Source organism: Uloborus diversus, chromosome 1, assembly GCF_026930045.1.
Source record: "Uloborus diversus isolate 005 chromosome 1, Udiv.v.3.1, whole genome shotgun sequence".
In the NCBI taxonomy this organism is placed as follows: Eukaryota; Metazoa; Arthropoda; class Arachnida; order Araneae; family Uloboridae; genus Uloborus; species Uloborus diversus.
Window position 1 is genome coordinate 172,459,713 of NC_072731.1, and position 20,812 is coordinate 172,480,524.

The 20,812-nt window shown below is 33.6% G+C and overlaps 1 protein-coding gene across 1 annotated transcript in view; it reads left to right on the forward strand.

The window, feature by feature from the left end:
* Positions 1 to 222: 222 nt before the first annotated feature.
* LOC129217115 (kinesin-like protein KIF12) overlaps positions 223 to 20,812 on the forward strand; it is a 50,660-nt gene continuing 30,070 nt past the window's right edge. The window contains exons 1-5 of the mRNA XM_054851369.1: positions 223 to 245; positions 1,714 to 1,797; positions 4,648 to 4,726; positions 6,674 to 6,801; positions 12,733 to 12,802. Coding sequence (XP_054707344.1) covers positions 223 to 245; positions 1,714 to 1,797; positions 4,648 to 4,726; positions 6,674 to 6,801; positions 12,733 to 12,802 — 384 coding nt within the window. The remainder of the gene's footprint in view (positions 246 to 1,713; positions 1,798 to 4,647; positions 4,727 to 6,673; positions 6,802 to 12,732; positions 12,803 to 20,812) is intronic.

The following is a 20,812-nucleotide window of genomic DNA, read 5'->3' on the forward strand; positions in this document are numbered from 1 at the left end:
TTTCTGCAATAACTCACTGTGGTCATTAAAATTTAAATAACTTTAATAACCTTACTTTAAAAAACAAAATCTGTTTATGATCCCTTGCTGTGAAGTAATATGCATTTTATTCCATACTGAGATTATTCACATTTGAATAACTCGACCCCCCAAATGAAATGTTGAAATGCCGCCCCTGTTCATAGAGATAATACCAATCTTTGGTAATACCTTTGTTTCTAAATGGAGTACATAACTACAATTAGGTAATTCTGTTTTTGAATTCGAGCTATAGCAATTGAACAAGCTATTATCTTTTCTACTTCTCTTTTCCTACACCCACATACAAATTTCCACATAGAGTTAGATCACCCCAAAACCTGTGCATAATCCTCTTCCACGAGAACTGCTAGTCGAATCAATTCAAAAACTATTGCTTAATAATCAATCAACTTCTCTTTTCTGGGCCAAGGGATCTTCAGTAAATGAAGGTAATGACAGACAACTTAGCATTAGCTGCCGCTGAAGACCCTGGCATTTCTCCTGTTGTTTTCCCTCCCTTCCCACAATCAAACCTTATTTGGGGAAGAAGACCGTGTCTACCATCTTTCGCCCCAATTCCCCAGAGGGATTTCTGCTTTATTAGACTATGTTGGATGGGAATCTCCCAGTGGGGGGCGTGGGGTATGTCAATCAAACTGGTTGTAGGGACTTTGGTTTAAGGGACGATCGGTCGTGAATCAAAAAGGCAACAACTTGATGATTGACAGTAGGTACTGTTGGAATGAGACTGAAGCTGGTATAAGTTGTTTGAATTTTTCTCTAAAGTTTGCTTCGATCCAAGAATTACTCCTCGTTTTAAGACAGTCATAGTGCCAGGGCACAGTCCCTTGCTCATCTATATTTTCTAATTCAATTTATTGAATTCCCCAACTGCTGATGTGGAGAATTATTTATTTAACTGCCATTTGACCTCATCTCTTTACATTCGTAGAAGTAATACTCTAACTACTACTCACAATATTTTAACAGTTTTATCGGTTAAATTTTGTCGCAATAAATTTAACAAAATTTTCTTATCTCTTTCTCAGGAAGGGTACATCTTTCAAAAAAAAAAAAAGTTAATTTTTTATTGATTAACCATGATTATTTATAACGCGTTTCTCTAATTATGTTCCATATTCATTTTTGTCATTATTTTTCTTTATTCGTAATCTCGCCATGATGGTCAGCATTAATTTTGTGTAAAATTGTAAGAAACATTCGATATTGTCAAATTTTTGTGTTTTCTGTTGCTAACGATTAAAAATTGTAATTTTTGTGCGTATAAAACGTATTTTTAAATAATTTAATGCATTTACTCTGGGACCAACTTGATTATTTAAAACCGATAAACTAAGCAATTGGTATGTGCAGGGGTCTCTGAGACTGTCACCTGTCATCTTTCTAGTGTTACTCTTTTTCATGTTGTAACTATTAGAGCAGAATCTGTTCTATTAAAATATGTGTTTCGAACCACAGAACTGCCGGACAGAGATCTCTGTCAGGCTGTTTGGGTATCTGTATTACTTATCATACGGTTTTACTTGGAGATCTTTGATTTTGTACTGTTTTGTCTTGTAATTCCTTTATAGAATCATAAAGTTGTTGCATTAAATAGTTATTTGTAATCTCATGAAATTTTTTTAAAAAGAATATTGAGTGTATTTGTAAAAACTAATCTATTTTTTTTAGGCCCAGTTCGGCTGCTTCGGAGGACTCTGTGATGTCTTTGGGCTCCGATGATGGCAGCTTTGACAATATCAATGTGGTCGTCAGGTACATTTTTAAATTCAAAAACCATCACCACGTTACTCAAATAAAACGATTTGAGAGACATGAATAGGCAGAAATTTTATTATAAGTAGGGCTTTAGTGTGCTTGAATATACATTGTCTTAAAGGGTGGCAGGATTGTCGAAATTATGCATAAAAACGCAAAGCGAATTTTTTTTTCAAAAATGAGTTTTTTTTTTCTTTTGTAAACAAATAATAATTGTAGGCAGAGATATTGCTAGAAGTTTTTTTCAAGACGACAAAATACGCCATGAAATTTTTTATAGGATTGAAATGTACGAAAACAACAATTACTATAATATGAGCAATTGAATAGAAAAAAGAAGAAAATAAACTTAGAGCAGGAATTATAAATAGAGTGAGCAAGTCCAATCATCAGATTAGCAAAATTTTGGGCAAAGATATCAAGTCACGTGACCTTACAACGACGGATGGATGACCCGTTTTGCGTGAAACTAGCGAAAGAAACCTGATTTCTTCCACTGCTTCGCCTTAAAAACAGTCACGAGACTTGGTGTCTTTGTTTCACTAATGAAAGTCTTCACTCCCTCCATTTTATCTCTTCTCAATGAAAAAAAATAGAACGAAAATGCTAACTCGCAAAGGATGGGATGAAAGATGGGAGGAAAAGAAAAGCTGTGTACTAATTTTGTTTTTTAACCTTATGAACGTTTGAGATTCTGAATTAAAAAAGATAAATAAAAACAATCAACTATATAAGAAAGATAAAAACAATCAATAAACAACCTCAACATTAAAACAAAACAATTAAAGGTATCAATATTTTTTTAAAACTCAAATTGCTTTATCTCCCATTTTTCACGATATTGAATTTTTATTTAAAATGCAAACCACGAAAATAGGCTTGACTAAATACACTGCTTGACAATTGCTAAGGAACAAGTGATTTATGCAAATTTGTGCCTCAACCAGCTGGCCAATGGAAATGAATTAAGTTCAGGTGGCGTGGTAAATCAAGACTCGTTATCTGTATAAAAGACAGTGCATACACACTCAAGATTTGTATGAAAATTCACACTGTTTGGTTTTTAACAAAAATAGTGTTGGATGTTAAAAAAGTTTTTTGTCTGAAATTATGTTTGGTTCTTGAAATATTTAAGAATAAAATGTCAGCAAGACATTCTTTGAGTACCTACGATCGTGAACGAGCGATTGGACGACTGGAAACAGGTCAAAGTGTCACCACTGTGACTGCTGCAGTGGGTGTATCAAAAAGTGAGATCTCCTGATTAAAGAAGGCCGCTGAAAGTGGAAATTCTTTGCTAAAACATGCCGGGGTTCGTGGTAGGAACAGCACATCTTCAGAGGATCGCTATGTAGCCCTCGTGGCAAAAAGAAACAGAAATTTGACTCCTGGACAGATAGCTGCAAATCTTACAACCGCTACCGGTACGCATGTTTCTGCAAGAACCATCTCATGGCGAGTAAATAATGTTGGTTTGTATTCACGAAAGCCCGTACGTTGCATCCAAGTTCAACCACGCCATCGTCGAGAGAGATTACGCTGGTGTAAGGAACATGTTGGTCGGGATCGTCAAAAATGGTCTAGAGTTGATGTTCTCTGACGAATCTCGTTTCAGTGTGACAAGTGATTCTGGTCACAAACTACTGTGGAGAGAGCGTGGAACACGTAATGCACAAAAATTTGTTTATGAACGTGATCGGTACGGCCCAGGCGTGATGGTGTGGGCAGGCATCATGCACACTGGCAGAACACCGCTTCACGTTTTTGAACAAGAAAGCGTTACGTCGCAAATGTATTGCAGAGAAGTTATGCTGAATCATGTTCGTCTGTTAGGGGGCTGTTAGTCCAGACTTTCTCTTTACGGACGACGATACACGGCCACTCAGAAGCATTGAAGTGTCGGACACATACTACAAAGTGAAAATATTCTCCGTATGCAGTGGCCTGCTTACTTTCCCGACTTAAATCCAATTGAACTTGCCTGAGGGGTTATTGGCAGACGTGTTGCGTGAGGAACTGTCCCTCCCAGAACAGTACAAGAACTCAAATCCGCCTTGAGAGAGAAGTGGAAAAACATCCCCCAAGCACTCCTCAATAATTAGTGAGGAGTATGGAAAACATATGTAAAATGTGCATTACTGTTCCTGGTAATCATACATCATATTAAGGTACTCATGTCTCCATCATTCTGGCCTAGATCATTTTTTCCCGGTTGTTTGAAAACCATCTTAGTAGGATTATTTTTTTTATTTTTAAGTTTTTACTTCACTGATGCAGTAATATCTGTATTATTTAGTACTTATAATAAAGGCACATCCTCCCTACTAACTATATACTTCGTTCTGTTTCTTTAATCATTATCTATTCTTAACTATTCCAAAAACGTAATTGTTCCTTAGCAATTGTCAAGCAGTGCATCTGAGGTGCATAGTTGATTTCCAATGCATGAAATACGTTTCTTGGGGCGTTAAAAAAAACCTCTGATTGTAAAATGATCTCTGATAGGTGTGAATCAAACGCATTGATCAGGCAAACGTTTAAAAGAGAGAACTTTGGAATTTTTAACACTCTTGTTTATTAGTTACACGATCCATGCTTACATTTTTGAAGACGTGTTGTGGTAATATACTGTTAACTAATTCGTATGAAAAGAACAAAAGCTAAAGATCACATGAAGCTTTGTTTTGCATAGATAGAATTCTATTTGATTTCATATTCTTTTGACAAAATTTATTTCTTCAGGCACTGCCAAATATATTGCCTTCTCACTTCGCTATTACTTTTGAACTGCCATATAACACTATTCTAAACTGTATGTGCACTAACGTTGAGCGTTCTGTTTCACAGGGTGCGACCGCTCACTCTTCAAGAAGAAGGCAAGAAAGACATTCAAGCTGTCCAATTTCCGGCGGAAGGGCAAATATGTGTTAGTGTCTTTATCCGTTTATTATTTGCACTTTAATTAATAATTGCAATCACTTCTATTAAATACGAGTGAACATGTTTCATCCCTTTGTGGACCATGATCTTAGTGGTACATTATGAATGCATACACATCTTTATTTAAAAAAGAAAATTTTTTTTTTTTTGGTTAATGTTATGATTATGACAGCTGAGGTACATGAAAAAATACAATTCATAAATTATTTGTATTCGATCATTTATTTAAAAAATTTTGAGCTAAGGGTACACATATGTACCGCAATGGTCATTGGTCACTAAAATGGTTAAAGAAGATGGCGTGAATTAAAATATACACAACACTGCCAAAAGTTGAGCACGAAGTGAAAAATATTGACGTCCGGAAGTCAATCTGACTTGCAGAACAGTGGCGGCTTTTCCATAACGCAAATGTCTCAAATGCTAGGGGCCCCTCGACATCGGGGCCCCAAAAAGACATGGTTCCCAAACCCTTATTTTAAGAGTGATAGACAAATTGGCGTCAAAAAATTCACTTCGACGGGTCTTCAAACCTATAAATTTGCACCGTTTGGAAAAGCTGCATCGATCCGTGCTTAAGTTTGGAAGTGTGTACACACATACATTTCATTTAGGGACGAAGGTATATTCTCGAATGATTTTTCTTTCAATTTTTATGTACGTAAAAAAAGTAGTACATAAGTATTTTTTGTGAATTATATAGTTACATAAAATCGAATGTACTGTGATTAGTGAGTTCTCTCTCATATTAAAACAAATAAATCCAATATTATTATTCTTCACAATTAAAAATGTGAACATAATGATTAAAAAACTGAAAAAAAAAAAGATACCGTCTCTCTTTGTTCTTCCGCAAACGAATTAGGTACCAGACTGTCTTCAGTGTTTTACACTTATCATTGTAAGCATTGTAAGGGAATAAAGTCACGTATTGCATAGCGGACAAAAGGATAGACATTAGACATATTGTTTTATTAAAAAAACTGATTCAGAAACTTATAATTGCTGTAGTTGTGAATTTATTTCAGATTCAATAATATTACTTGTGATTAGCATTTTTAACTGCAGAAAAATTAATTTTTATTGAATGTGAACAAAAGCAAGAATTGGACCTGAAAGTAATCACTCCCCACATTAGAGCAGGAATTGAAATGGATTGAGCAAGTCCAATCATTAGCTTAGCAAAAGCTGATTCAAAGACTACGTGACTCAACAACAACGAATGGTTGGCACGTTTTGCGTGAAACAAGCGAAATAAACCTGATTAATTTTCAATGCTTTGCTTTAAAATCTATCACATGACTTGGGGTCTTGGTTTCATGAATGAAAATCTTCACTCCCTCAATTTTATCTCTTTTCAATGCTCGCCACCTGTTGACTTCTTTGGCGACTAAATAAAACAATCAACTGGTCACAAATCATTATTACTTCTTTTATTTTGATGATAGTTTTTAAAAAAAATAAATCATTGCTATTTTGTCGCACACAGTTTCTGATGTTAGTAGTGTTTGATATCCACCAACAGCTAAGCAAAGCCGTGATTCGTTTTACTCCTCTGCCCCAATCCCTCAAGAACTAACAATCGCAAATCTCGTAGGAATATACTAAAGATCCGAATGCACCTTGTTAGGGGGGGGGGGCGCAAATGAATTAAATTGGTTAGGCATAATATACTAATGTTTTCTTCCACAGTCTTACTTTAAGTCCCTACCTTAAGTCCTGTTATTTTCATTTAAAAAAAAGCCCTAGATACTAATGATGAAAATGTGACTAACTATAAGTGTACAGGCCACAAACCATTAACTAAAAATTTTAATATTTAGATCTAACTAGAAACATGCGTAAAAATTTGTGATCTCATTAAATGTATGGTTATCAAAGACATCTTGATGAAAGCATTTTTTGCTTAAAAAAATGTTCGTTCCTTTATTAGTTGGATGACCATTCGGCAGCGACTCCGCGAACATTTACTTTCAATGTGGTATTTGAACCCGAAGCCACGCAAGATGAAGTTTTCGATCACTGTGGTATCAAAAGGCTCATAGACATGGCTTTGGATGGGTAAGTATTATTAAATAACTGAACTATCAACAAGTTGAATGCATGAATTAAATATCCAGATTGAGGGGGGGAAAAACGGTTGACGTATGCATTTTTCTGTTTACACATGAAGAAAAGCATCTGTCTGCCACGTCTGCGAGTAGAATTACATAAATAACATTGTTATTTAAAGCTTGACCACGGAGAGATGGTGAATGACCTTGAAGCAGAAACATCATTTGTATCATTTGCAACAGGTTGTTTGTTATTATTTTGTAATAGATAGGATCAACGAGAACGCCTCTTACTAGTCGACGCTTTCTGGCTGATTTTACCTATTACAAATGATATACAAAACGAAGTTTTCGCTTCAAGGTCATCCGCTATCTCTTCGTGGTCAAGTTTTACTCCTAATTGCACTATGTTGTTAACTTGAGTAAAAATAAATAAAGAAAATTACTGATTTAATTCTAGTAATGTAAAACATCGTCTGATAAAACCTTTATATTTACTTTAGTTTTCGGGAAAAAAAAGAAAAACATTTGTTTAGCGTAAAGATAAAAGCAGCTAAGCAAAATGCTTGATGCTTTAAACATAGTTATTACAGTAGCAATGCGCAAATGAAATATTCGTGAATTTCTGCCCTGGTTTGAGAAATAACAGTATGATAAATCCTACTGTTCGACGATGAGCAATATTTAATGCAAAAAGTTGCTGATGACTCTTAATTTTCAACATATTTAGTATGAGGAAGGTAGTTTTAGGGAAAATATTATTGCATGACACTGCAATCAGTAGTTTTATTCAACATTAAAAAAAAAAAATCTGTGATTTTTGAATAAAAGATTCAACTATAAAACTACAAGTTGCTTCCATAGAGCTGGAGCTGAGATATAAATGAAAGCAAATCTAACAGTTTGTTTCATAATCCAGAGACTGTAGTTTTGCTCTGCTTTATTTTGGGAACGTCAGTCAATGTAACAGAGTTAAAGGTGAAAGAAAAAGAGAGAGAGAAAAAAAACCTCACGAAAAAGTTTAGTACATCTTCACACTATTAAGTATAAATGTTTCGATACTTCAGCCAGAGGTTCACAAATTTGATAAGAGTCCATTCCAAATTGAAGAACCCAAAACAAGGACGAAGCTGTAGTTTCCGAATGCTGTATCGAGCTGTCCCGTATTTGCTTGCATTCAATTTGTATGTTTTGCTTGTGAGTTGCTAATTACTGATCAACCTATCAGCCTACTGTTCCACTATCCAACTTTCTCCAAGTCATGCCTTTAATATTCCTTCTATACTAACTGAACTCTACAATAGAGTCTTAAACCCTACGGACTATCAACTGCTCTATTCGCCAAAGGTCATTAATATTGCTGGGTCTGTTTCAGACTCCTTCGTTGTTATTTGATCCTTCTGCACTACTTGTACAAGACAGCAACATGTGAACTCAAAAGCACTGATTTTAGCGAGACAAATTGGCCAAACCCTTGAAAATTTCTGAAGATGGCAATGTTGCCTTTGTAGCGCGTTTCTGTCTCCTTCAAAATTGTAAGCACCAGTAACCTCTTAATTATTTTGAAAATTGGCGCCTTGTATGAAAAACACTGTATGCACTGTATGCAGGCCATTCAAATTGGGCCCACAAAATATCCCAAGAAAATGCCCTGAAATGCGTGAAAAATTACCCAAAAAAATCATCTAAACATTTAAAAAAAAAAAAAAAAAGAAAAGAAACTTTAAGTTTTGAACTATAAACTGAACTCACATCATTGGAAAATAATAGTAGAAGTCGTTTATAACGACATCCATTTTATATTGTAAACATCTTTAAATAACCTCACTTTCAACGTCATTTTCTTTGTGATTTTAGTCTTGATACCATCGTCTTACAATTTGTTAGAACTTACTTTGCGCGATAGTTGCCAGGGGTAGGAGTTATCCTAATATTCCTAAAAATGCAAATTTTGTCCTAAAATTCGTAAAATTTCGAGTTTTGTCTTCAAATTCGTAAAATTTTCATTATTTTACATACAGAAAAAGAAAATTTAACTTATAAATAAAACTTTTCATGATGATATGCTTATATTTCAGGATAAAAGGAAGTTGCTAGACCCTAAGAAATTTCTCGTAAAAAGAAAGAAAAACCTATGCTGCTGCTGCCTTTTTTCTGAAGAAAGGAGGGGCGGGATGCATTTAACCATAACATATGCTCATTATAAAGCTGTTTGTTCTATCTATACTTTGTAATACGTCCAGTCATTCTTCTTCTGCAAAACAGATATAATCATAAAATAATAAATTAAATGAAAAAAGCTACGCAGCAGATGTTGCAGAAAATGGTTTAGGGAGGGGAACAGGCTCTGACATTTTTGATTTTTCCCCCTTGAGAAGAAATGAAAAATATGCAAATCTTGTTAACTTGAGATACTCTCCCTAATCTGGTTAACATAGTGTTAAGAGTTCGTGATACAACTTCAAATTTTCATGGAATGACGACACAGTTCTTGAGAAAAGCACAGGAGATTTATTTATAGCTATGTACAGGAAATGTAGTTGCAACTGCTAAATCAATCATAGCAATTAGACAAATATCAATTAATACCGTAAACTCAACGGTTACACACGTATTTACATCCAAATACGCGAAAACACAGTGCAAAGGCACAATAACAGAGCTAACGGCTCAGACAGTTTAAAAAAAAAGCAAAACTAAAAACTTTATCACGCGCGGAGGCAGTGGCGTAGCTAGGGTGGGGCGGAGGGGGCGGTCCGCCCCGGGCGGCACTTTTCGAGGGGCGGCAAATTAACCTGTTTGATGTAGAAAAAATAAACGTATTTTTCAAACAAGGAAATTATGGTTGAAATTTGTTACTGCAGACAAAAAGAAAATCTTCGGATTGTAAGACTTTTGAATCACCACCAGATTAAAATTACTTTCATATAATACTTTCTGCTTTCATAAACTTTCAAAAGTCTTTCTTGATAGCATATCAGTGCAATTCCTTGTTTCTTTTTTCTGAGGGAGCGGCATAGGACAGTCATGGAACTAATGTTTTTTTATCTGACAACTTTGGATCGCATGTTAGTCTATTCCTTATGGAAGGTAAGCGAATTTCATTCAACATTTAGTTTGGACCCTCAACTTGGCCAAGCATAGTCTAAAATTGTCTTTTAGAGCATTCAGTTTCAAATAATTCCAGTTGGGAACCTCTCCCACCTCCACTCTGTAGTCTAACTGCGTGAAAGATAGTTTCAAAATGTTTTCAGGAGGGAGAGCTCTCGAATCTTTCATCTCTTTTCCTGATACCACCAAAGATAGCTTAGAAATACGGTTTTAGACCTCAATGTTTAAAATTTTCTGGGCAGAACCCCAAAACCTGTCTTTAGCTCTAACGTAGCAAACACATTCAAAAAGTACATATTTAGGACTTGAATTCTGAAATCTTTTCTTGAGAAAACTCCTAGCCCTAAAGGCTCAACATATAGTCTAAAATTACGTTTTTAAAACTTTGATACTTCAATATCAATTTTTGAGAATAGCATTTGAACTTTGACTATGCCTTACTTCCTAACGTGCTCAAAGATAGCTTAAAATAAGCTTTTAGGACTTCAGTATCGGAATTTTTTCGAGAAAGATACCTTAACTACCCCCCCCCCCTCATCTAATGTCGCCACAGATTAAAACAGTGTTTTGGAAATTTCAATTTTGAAAATTTTCCGAGGAAGGAAAGCCGAACTCTTCAGACCTTTTCCTAACGTCCCCAAAGATAGCCCAAAACTTCGCTCGTAGAAATTTGCATGGGTGGGAGAACTCGCAAATTCTTCTCTCTCAAAGATAGTCTAAAATGAACTTCAGCTTGAAGAAAGATTTTAGGAGGGAAACCTCCCTCTGCCCCTTTTGCTTCTAACATTATCAATATTAAACAAAGCTTAAAGTCGGACGTCAATTACGTAAATTTTCCATGAGAGAATCGCCAGGCTTCACAATATTTTTGGTGCCATTAGGTGTTAGGAAACCCTTGAACGTCACCAAAGCTAGTGTAGTATTGCGTTTTTGAGACTTTGGTGATGAACAATTTTCCAAAAAAGAAGACAAACTGTCCCCATTCCAGTAAATTACCAAAAATATCCTTAAAATTGAATTCAATTGAAAAAATATTTCAGTTAGAAACCTCAACACCCCTCCCTACCCTAACGCTTACAACTGCCTTGGAATACACATGCAATTGCTTTGCCAAAGATTGCCTAAAATTGCATATTTCAGGGTTGAAAATTTTCGAATTGAGTATCCTACCATTCCCGATTTTCTTAACCTCTTCACAAAGTATTAAAAAGCTGCATTTTAAAATTTTGATTTCCGAACATTTCCTTGCGGTGCCCATCGATCCCTTAACGTCAACAAAGAAACACTAAAATAGACTTTAGTTTGGAAAAATCGGAAGCAAACTCACACAACCCGCCCTTTCCCTTCACTTCTCCAAAAACTGCCGAAATTTTCGATTTTTTACGTAAATTTAGCAATTTTCTCCAAGTGTGCTCCCCCTCCCCTTTCTTTCTTTTTTAAGTATGCAGAAAATGATAATTCTTTTTTTTCTCTCAAATAGTATTTCTAGTTTTAATTTAAACACCCTTGACAGCTTAATGTATTAGCTATTTCACAACGAAAGGGCGGCAAATAGGGGAACCGCCCCGGGCGGCAAACATTTTAGCTACGCCACTGCGCGGAGGCTATTTATAAATCCTAGAGAAGTTTCGACAAAATTCGAAATGCTTCTCATATTTTCTTTTTATTCCATTCACAAATGTTATTCGGGGGACCATATACTTCAGTCGAATGTTAAGAGGTTGTATGTACATTACAAGAAACTATTTGCAGATTACGTTTCTAAGATAATTTTAGATGAAAAATAATGGAATAAACGCCAAATTTAGCTAGATTACAACAAATTAATCATAAAAATAATTACTATTTACAGAATTTCTAACAATAGGAACTTATTGTTTGCATATTGTGCATGATGCTATGCACAACGGAGTTGAAAATCTTTTTCTTGACGTAAATAAATTCGCATTAGACATCTATCAAGTGTTTAAATTATCACTAGCCAGGAGGGAAGATTTTCATTCCTTGCAAGTTTAATTGCTTTGATAAAGCTTTGGCTGGTCATGTCTTTTTACGAAATGTTGAAACAAGGTGGTTAACTCTTGGGCCTGTGATATGTGCCTTCAGTATGTAATATACTGATTGAGCAGTATTCAGTTATTCAAAATTATTTCTTAAAATCTATATCTGTTTAGTATGAAGGTGGCAATTTAGATTGATGTAATAGAATCACAACTTCATTGAAAGATCCATTTACACTTGTGCAGTTATATTTTGTCTCATTTCTCTCTGACCTGATGAAAAAACATGTACTACTTTTACAAAAAACCCAGTTGTTCATTTTTTGCACCAAAAATTGAACGAACTTATTGGAAGTATATTTTTAAAGTTCACGAAATCGAAAGTAGTGGGAGACAAAAAAAAGTCTATTTCTGTAATAAAATTTTATTTGTGTACTTATTATCAAGTCAAATTCATTATAGAAGATTTTCCTCCTAATTGCTGCCTGTTTAGATTAACCCAAATTAAAATCGTAAGATAAAATATTTCTACTTTATAATGTGTCATTGTGTTGAAGAATAAAAGATTGAATGCATTCTAGTGTAGTTTTCAAGATTAAATTTGAAATATCTGATCACCCGCTACAAAAATTAAGCTTATAAATTACATTTAAGTTATGAAACTTGTTATTTGTTGTCCTAAAAAATGTCCTAAAATTTTACTAAAATTGTTTACTAAAATTTTTGAAATCACCACTCCGACCTCTGTAAGTGCTTGAACATGAAAATGTACCAGAATTAGCAAATGAAATATGTAATGCATATGATTTTGCTTTATTTTATCTTAGATTTGCATGTACAGTGTTAGCATATGGCCAAACTGGAGCTGGGAAAACATATACATTAACTGGACCTCAGGTAAGTTTTGAAAACTAAACGAGAAAAAAATCCTTAATTCATCAATAAATTAATTACAATCATGTTTCCTGCACAGATGTAGATAATTTCTTTTAGTATACTGTATGTAATTTACAAGTTGAATGGAAATAAGGGGAAAAATTTATGTATCATCAACTTATTGTTTTAATAACACAATAGTTATAACTTTATTTGTAATTTTTTGCAACTTAGTTATGCATATTCGAGTGAAAAGTTTACATTCACCTAAAAAATTGATACGGTGCATAGAAATTTAATTGAAATAAGGTTGTACACAACGATTAAGGGAGTTTTCAATTATTATTTTTGGTAATTAGTTATTTGGTTAACAGTACCTAATTATATAGCATATGAGATAATACTTTTTATCTCATACGCAAAAGAGAATTACTGTTCTCGGAACCTTTGAAAATCTTAATGCACTAACTGCGCAAACTTTAATGAGTAAAAATATGTTTATGAAGATTTTTTTTTTAAACTTTACTAAGCGATCTACGAAGTGTAAACCCCCGACGCAAAAGGAAGGGGGATGTAAGTTTAACGTGTGTATATGTTTGCGCATATGTGTGTGTGCATATACCTGTAGCAGCATAGCTCCTAAATGAATGCATGACATACCATCATCGAGTTTCCTAATAAGTTATTATGCAAAAATGCAAATTAATACATAACAAATACAATGGCATAGGGTTGTCTAAGCAAAAGTGGTTCAGGGGTGGAGTGGGTCCTCCAAGCAAAGGGTGTGAGCTTCTAAATGTAAAGACACCCAGTAAAAGCAATGAAAATGGACAGCAGATAGCTTAAATATTAAAATAAGCAATTAACAAAAGTAAAACAAGACAAAATGGAACAGAAAGTTAAAACTTATTGCATAATTCCCTCCCAGAGAAAAACCGTTAAGCATTAAAATTCAGTAAAACGACCCATAAAATACATTTTGCTGTCAAAATGAAACCGCTTATTAATAAATTAACAAAAAAATTATGCTCGCAAATTTTTCGCTACGAATTAACTGCCACATTTAGCGAAAAGAAGAATAAACATGATTCAGGAAAGCAGAGAGAAGTTGGTAAACAACAAAACGGTTAAACAAGTACAAAATAAAACATGAAATGGAAACGTAAAGACAGAAAAAAAGTAACAAAGAAAGACAAAACAATAACCACCTACAACACAACGGAGAAAAAATATGAGATCAAAGAAGAGGGCGAAAAATGACTAATAATTAATGAATGGATGCCACACTGCAGAAAAATACGGAATGGCTTTAAGATCGTTAACTAGATAAGAACGATTTTTCAGAATGTGGAAAGACTCCCAAAAATCAAGATCTGATGAATTTGGGCATTTCTGGATAATTTTAAATGAGTTGAAATCAAAGGAGTGATTTGAGTCCCATATAGACGTTCTCCTTAGCTAAAACTGCCTTTCTATTTCTTAATTCTTTAGCTTAGATTTTTTGTGTTGAATGTTTATTCAGCAGAGTACTCATTTTGATTTACTCACCCTTCTTTATAAAAAATAATAATTCTTCTTTAAATTGAGAGCATTTCTTTTTTAAGAGGACCTTTAAAAAAGCCTTTTTCTAATTAGACAGAAGGTCTACATTGTAACATTTCTAGAGGTCTTTTTAAACCTAAATATTTTTAATCAATGTAGAATGTCTACTTATTCAAAATTGTTTATGAAAATGTACATTCAATTAAATAAGTTTTAAATGTTAGCAGTCATTTTTAAAATGTTGCGTTAGTCACATCTAAACTGTTACGTTAGTCACAGCTCAAACGTTATATTAGTCACACTAATTATTTTATATTTACTGAATCTAAAATAATTTGTTTGTACTTTTTAAGTAGATATGATACAGATGTAAGAAAATAAAAAGTGCCGTTTGATTCAATCATCTGGTTTGGTTTTTAAACAGAAAATAGTACATTTTCGTGAATAACGTAAAGTAAATATTTTCAGTGAAATAACCAAATTAATCATAATACTTATCTTATAATATGTGTAAAAAGATCAGCCAATTTTATTGGGCCAACATCTAATCTTTTAGAATAAACATAGTTCTTTTAAAAATTTGCAATTTTTTTTTCATTACGCAAGAAAACTTAGACGCATGTTTTTGCGTATGCTAAACCTTTTCTACAACCTCGCACCAAGGGCGTATATAAGGGAGGGGTTGATGGGGCCCGGGCCTCCTCCAAAATGTGGGGGAAAAAAAAACTTAAATAAGGATTGTTAGTTTTGGTTTTTGTTGCTCAAAAATGATTTCCAAACTTTTAGCTACAAAAATGAATAAATAAATATGATAGTGATAATAATAAATATAATGCGTTAGAGCAGAGATTTCTAAACTGGGTGCCGCAGGTAGGAGGTGAGGGGTGCCGCCAAGCACCCATGGTAACAATAATACGTATGTATATAAACTAGACTAGGATGCCGTGAGAAAATTCCAATTCTTCAAAGGATGCCGTCAATCACTAAAGTTTGGGAACCCTGCTTTAGATGGCACCAGGATATGGTATTCAGAAGGGGTTGGAGGATCCGTACCCCGTTCTCCAGAAAAGAACGGGCCTTGGGAAAGCGATGTTATTTCAACAAAAAGAAAAGCAAAAAATGTTGGGGGAAAAAATCTCAATTCTTTCAAAAAGAAATCTTTAAATTAAATATATATATATATATATATATATATATATATATATATATATATATATATATATATATATATATATATATATATATATATATATATATATATATATATATATATATATATATATATATATATATATACAGATGCAGCTAATTGCTTAGCAATTTAAATTCCTCTCTCTTTCACACACCCCTTTTTCTTTTCAAAATTATTCTCTCCTTAACTCTCGTTTGCTGAAAGAAATTTAAAATAAGTTTCAGTTGTTCGGTTGGAGTAATAATGAAAATTGATGTCTTAAAAACGCATTTATTTAGGCGTTTTTCAAAACATTTCTGGAGGAGGATCCCCGAACCAACATCCTTTCACTGAGGTTACTATAAAAAATAGTCTGCAGTTGCGCCTTAAAGATTTCAATTTTGGAAAAGTTTCAGAGGGAGATCAATAAAACCGCTCCTTAACACTAAATATCTATAAAGATGACCTGAAATTGCGTTGTACCTTTCAGAGAAGGATTCTCGAACTCCTTCTTACTTCCAAAGATTGCCTAATGTTGGGAAAAAATCTGAATTGCTTTTGAAAAGAACCTTAAAATAAAATTTTTCAAAAGTTACTGATGACTATTGATCACGTCCAACACTTTCTATTCTTTTCAGTCCCCCCTCCAAATTTTTCCCCTTTTTCCTAGTCGGTCAAAGACAAGGAAGTCTTCAAAATGCTACACTTCGAAGTCCCCTCCGACTAAAGCCCTGGATACTTCTCTTAAGTGGCGACACACTTTGATCCATGCACTGCGCGCCGCTTTCGACTGCGATTGGAGGCGGGCAGTCACGTGGGTTCAGTCCGCCATTTTGTGTCGTTGCCTGTGTGATTTCACTGTGCGGAATACTAGATATTTTCTCTTTGCTATTCGTATTTTTCATCAAACGCTATCTTTAATGTGAAGATGCCTTGGTGTAGTGTATTAAGATGTTCTAACAGTTCAAAATTACTATATCGAAATACATTGAAAGATTATTTATGTATTTTAAATTTTTTCATCAATACTACTGTGCAATTTCAGATACTTTTTGAAACCCTTGTTCAAATTGTAATATTTTTTACTTTCATGAAACTGTCTGATGGTTTGTTAATTTTCATGGGATAATAAGGACATTCACTAAAATCATCATAAATAGTTCCTTCAAATATTGTAAAGCTCAACTACGTAACGGCACCTAATAAATTGCTAGCAGTAGTAAAATATTTGCCCTGTTTTTAAAACAGATTTTTCAGAGTTTAAGGTAACAAAGCCGTCAAAATTTAAATATACTAATTATTTTTAATGTAAATTTTCTATTGTTTAGTAAGTTTCAAAATTATTCTAAGAACACGTCGTTTTGCTTTTAATTGTGTCATAGCCATGAGTTTCAGTGTGTTGCCAAGTTAATTATTTATCTACTTTGCGCATAAAAACTAAGATATTAAAAATATGAAATTATTCATTAAAAAAATTGAGCTTCTTTGAGATTATAGTAACATGTAACTCAAGCCAAGTTAGATAATTACGTGAAGATATTTTTTTTTTTTTTTTTTTTGCCCCGGAAAAAATCTGTTTTCGTTTATTTTTTATTTTGATGTGAAAACCTTTTTAATAAAAAAAAATATATACAATTTATCCCAGAATCTGTTAATTTATAAATTCATTATTACTATTTATAACAGTTCGTCACAGTTTTAATCTGCACTCTTTTATTTGAATTCCTATTGGTATCAAATAATTCAATTATTATTATTTTTTTTAATATTGATTTAAAACTGATTACATTTTATTACATTTTATTAAGTTTTTAAGAACTACTAGTATCCTTAAAAATCAGGTTTAAATGAAAGACATTTTTTAATGTAAAATCGTCATGAGAAACAAGAAAGTGTTGGTAAAATGTAAAAAAAAAAAAAAAAAAAAAAAAAAAAAAAAAAAAAAAAACATGGAAGAGTCCTGCTGAAAATAAAACCTTATTAGTTAAAACAAAAAGAATTTTTGCTATTTTTTAGAAATGAATAATTTTCCATAAGAAAGCTATACACATTAGTAATACAATTGATACTGCTTTGCATGAATAAGTTCAAACTGTTGCCCACAAATAATTTATGACATAATTAATTTAACTCACTCCTTTTCTACTCAGTAGTGGATTTAAGGGGGGAGCAGGAGGCTCGTGCCCCTCCAAAGGATGAATTTATTTAACTATTTTATTCACTATTTTTTAATTGACTTCTCCATAGCATTTTTTATATAGTTAATTAAACAGAACACAAAACACACATAGAGCATATTTTGAATAATAGCATTTTTATTTGCTAAAGAAGTCATACTGGAGTCCTAGAGTGGCAGAATACATTTATACATTTAACTCGCTGGTTTTGAATTCAAGGGAACGTAATATCGCGATTCGTCCATTAATTTTTCTTTGATGGAATCAATAACTAACATTCTTCAAAAAATGTGCAGGCATACCTAAAAGAATTATTATTTTGATCCAGGAAGCTATTTGCGAAATAATAGCTTTTTCTTTTTCAGCTTATAAAAAAATGCAAAATGAAAGAAATCATATCGTAGTTTCTTGAGAAAACCATGATATTAATGGAGGCAGCATGTAATATGAATATGTTATCTCAACTGTATCATTGCTTCAAAAACAATCAGTTTGAAATCCACACAGAAATTGTCCCGAATTTTTCAGTAAAACTTATATGTTTAATAGCTATGATTTTCTTAATTAAATAATATTTTATAGTTAAAATACTATACAATAATATTAAAAACTCAAATGAGGTATGGGTATATTTTTTATTGAATAACCTTGCCCTCGTGTTATAATCATTACGACATTGTTCCTAAAATTAAAACCGCTAATTGTATAGCATTTCGGTAACATTATTACGGCTCAGTATTTAATTGGCTTGAAACGTTAAAGATGTTTTACGTCCACATTCAAAGTATATTGATACGTAATATGTATGTACTTAGAAGTGGATCATTAGTTTAAGGGATCCTAAAAAAATTTAAAAAAAAAAGACATTTTAAAATAAAGTAATGAAAACTGGTTATGAAACATCGTATGTGGCAGGGGAGAGGAGGAGGTGCTATTTAATTTCCCGGCCCCCTCCGAGAGATTTTTCGGTATCCTCCCCGGGTTCTACTACACCAACTTTCTAATAATAAAACATATTTAAAACACTTAAGTAATTTGTAACTCAGAAGGTCTATATGGGGGAAAAAAAGAAATTATTCTTAAAAATGATCGAAAATTTCTTCAAAACAATACTAAGGTAAAATTCAACATTTTCGTATGTATATTATCAGTTACATAAGTTACGATTAAAAATCTGTAAACATTCGTTGATAAAAAGATACTTTTCAATGAGCGAAACTCTGTATTTTTCTACTGTTGAGGTAGGGAGAAAGTTGCGGAACGACACAAAATGGCGGACGCTGGAGCATGTCGCCACTTAAGAGACGGATCGAGGGCTTTACCTCCGACCACTAAAACCATTAAAGAGAATCTCCAACCTCGTTTTCAGGGCTACAATGTCGAAAAATTTCCAGGGGACGATTACCAAACGCCTTGCCTTCTGAAAGCATCGAAAATTGTTAAAGATTTCCTTTATGGAGCTTAAATTTTGAAAAATGGCCGAACCCCCTAACGTTACCAAATATGGTCCGACTACTCCCATCTGAAATCTGACAAGGAAAAAAACTACAATTTTGGAAAATTCAAGATGAAGAGTGTTTAAATCCCTTCACCTAGTATTACTGAACATCTGTTTAAAACTTCGTTTTTTAGGACTTTAATTTCAAAATAGTTTTTGGGGACTGTCCCAGAACCGTCCTGCCCGTAACATCATCGAAATTAGTCTGAAACTGCGTTTTTAGAACTTCAATTTCGAAAAATTGGGCGGAGGAGTGAGGGATTTCTCTCTATTTTTTTTTTTATTTTTAAATCAATAGAAGGCAACTTCAAAAATTCCTATTCTTTTCATTACACTAACGTCAACAAATCCAGCCTATAATGGAGTTTTTAAGATTTTAATGTCTAAAAACTTCCGCAGAAGCCCCCGATTTTTTCCTCCCCTTAGCATCACCAGTGACTGTCTAAAACTGCGTTCTTAGGACTAGAAATTCAAAAATTTCCTGAGGGAGAACCCCCTGACCCCTCCCCCACCAGAAGCGATTATATCTCGAGAGTGCCCTCCTAAAATTATTATTTGGTTGCGCCAGTCGATGACAAACCTTATATAAAGTTCTTGCCCCACCTAAACAAAAATGAGAACATCAAGGCACTATTGCTCTCCCCCCCCCCCAAAAAAAAATACAAAAAACAAAATAAAGGGGGGGGGCTAATCTTGGTTATATGGGCCCCCTCCAAAATAAAAACATATATACGCCACTGCCTCGCACGTTTAGAGCCAGAAGGAACACACCGAATGAAATTTTTGCTAACTGTTACTGGGTTTATGTACTAGAAAGTATGCCGAATGAAATGATAGGTCGCAATTAGGATTTTGTGGGAAAAAAAATTCTGAGGCTGAGGTTGACATTTCTATGGAATGAGCCTAGTCGCGATTTCAAGTTTCAATAATTGAGCAATTCTGCAGGTATCTTCAAGTCAAAGAAGAAATATTTTTTCCTGCGGATTTCTTGCAGAATTTTGTAAAAGCATCTCGTAATCATCGCATAATACTGCAAAAATGCCGAGTTTTGAGTTGAATAAACGTCCTTTTCTGGAAATTTATATCTTCTTCCAATTTAAAAAATCCTCAAAACATTTGAAGATTTCTGCAAAACATGAAGATACCTGCAGAAAATCTGCAGAATTACTCAATTATTGAAACTTTAAATCGCAAAAACCCTACGATTGAACCACTTTTGCTTAGACAACCCTGCATCATCATATTTGCAATTTTTTTACCTACATTTTTATACATTACTTATTAGGAAACTCGATGAGGGAAGGTCACACTAAGTCGGATCTTGTACTATATGCTCGTGGGCCATAATAAGAGACCCGAGAAGCTGATTATGTAGCTCGTTGTTAGTGTTTGAAAGATGTCTTGATCGAGCCTGTCTTAGCCAGAGGAGCTGAATCTACGACTCGTGGGCCACGAATCTAATTCATGAAGCTCGTCGTTATGTTAAATGCTACGAATCAAAAACTGTTCTCTAACGTTCCAAAACAACCAATCATCTTCATTTGGTATTTGGAACAAAGCAGTCAAAAACTTGTTTCCAAAAACCAGATCGAAACTTCGTATTAATAAAATGAGCGTGTAGTATAATGATAACAATAACTCTT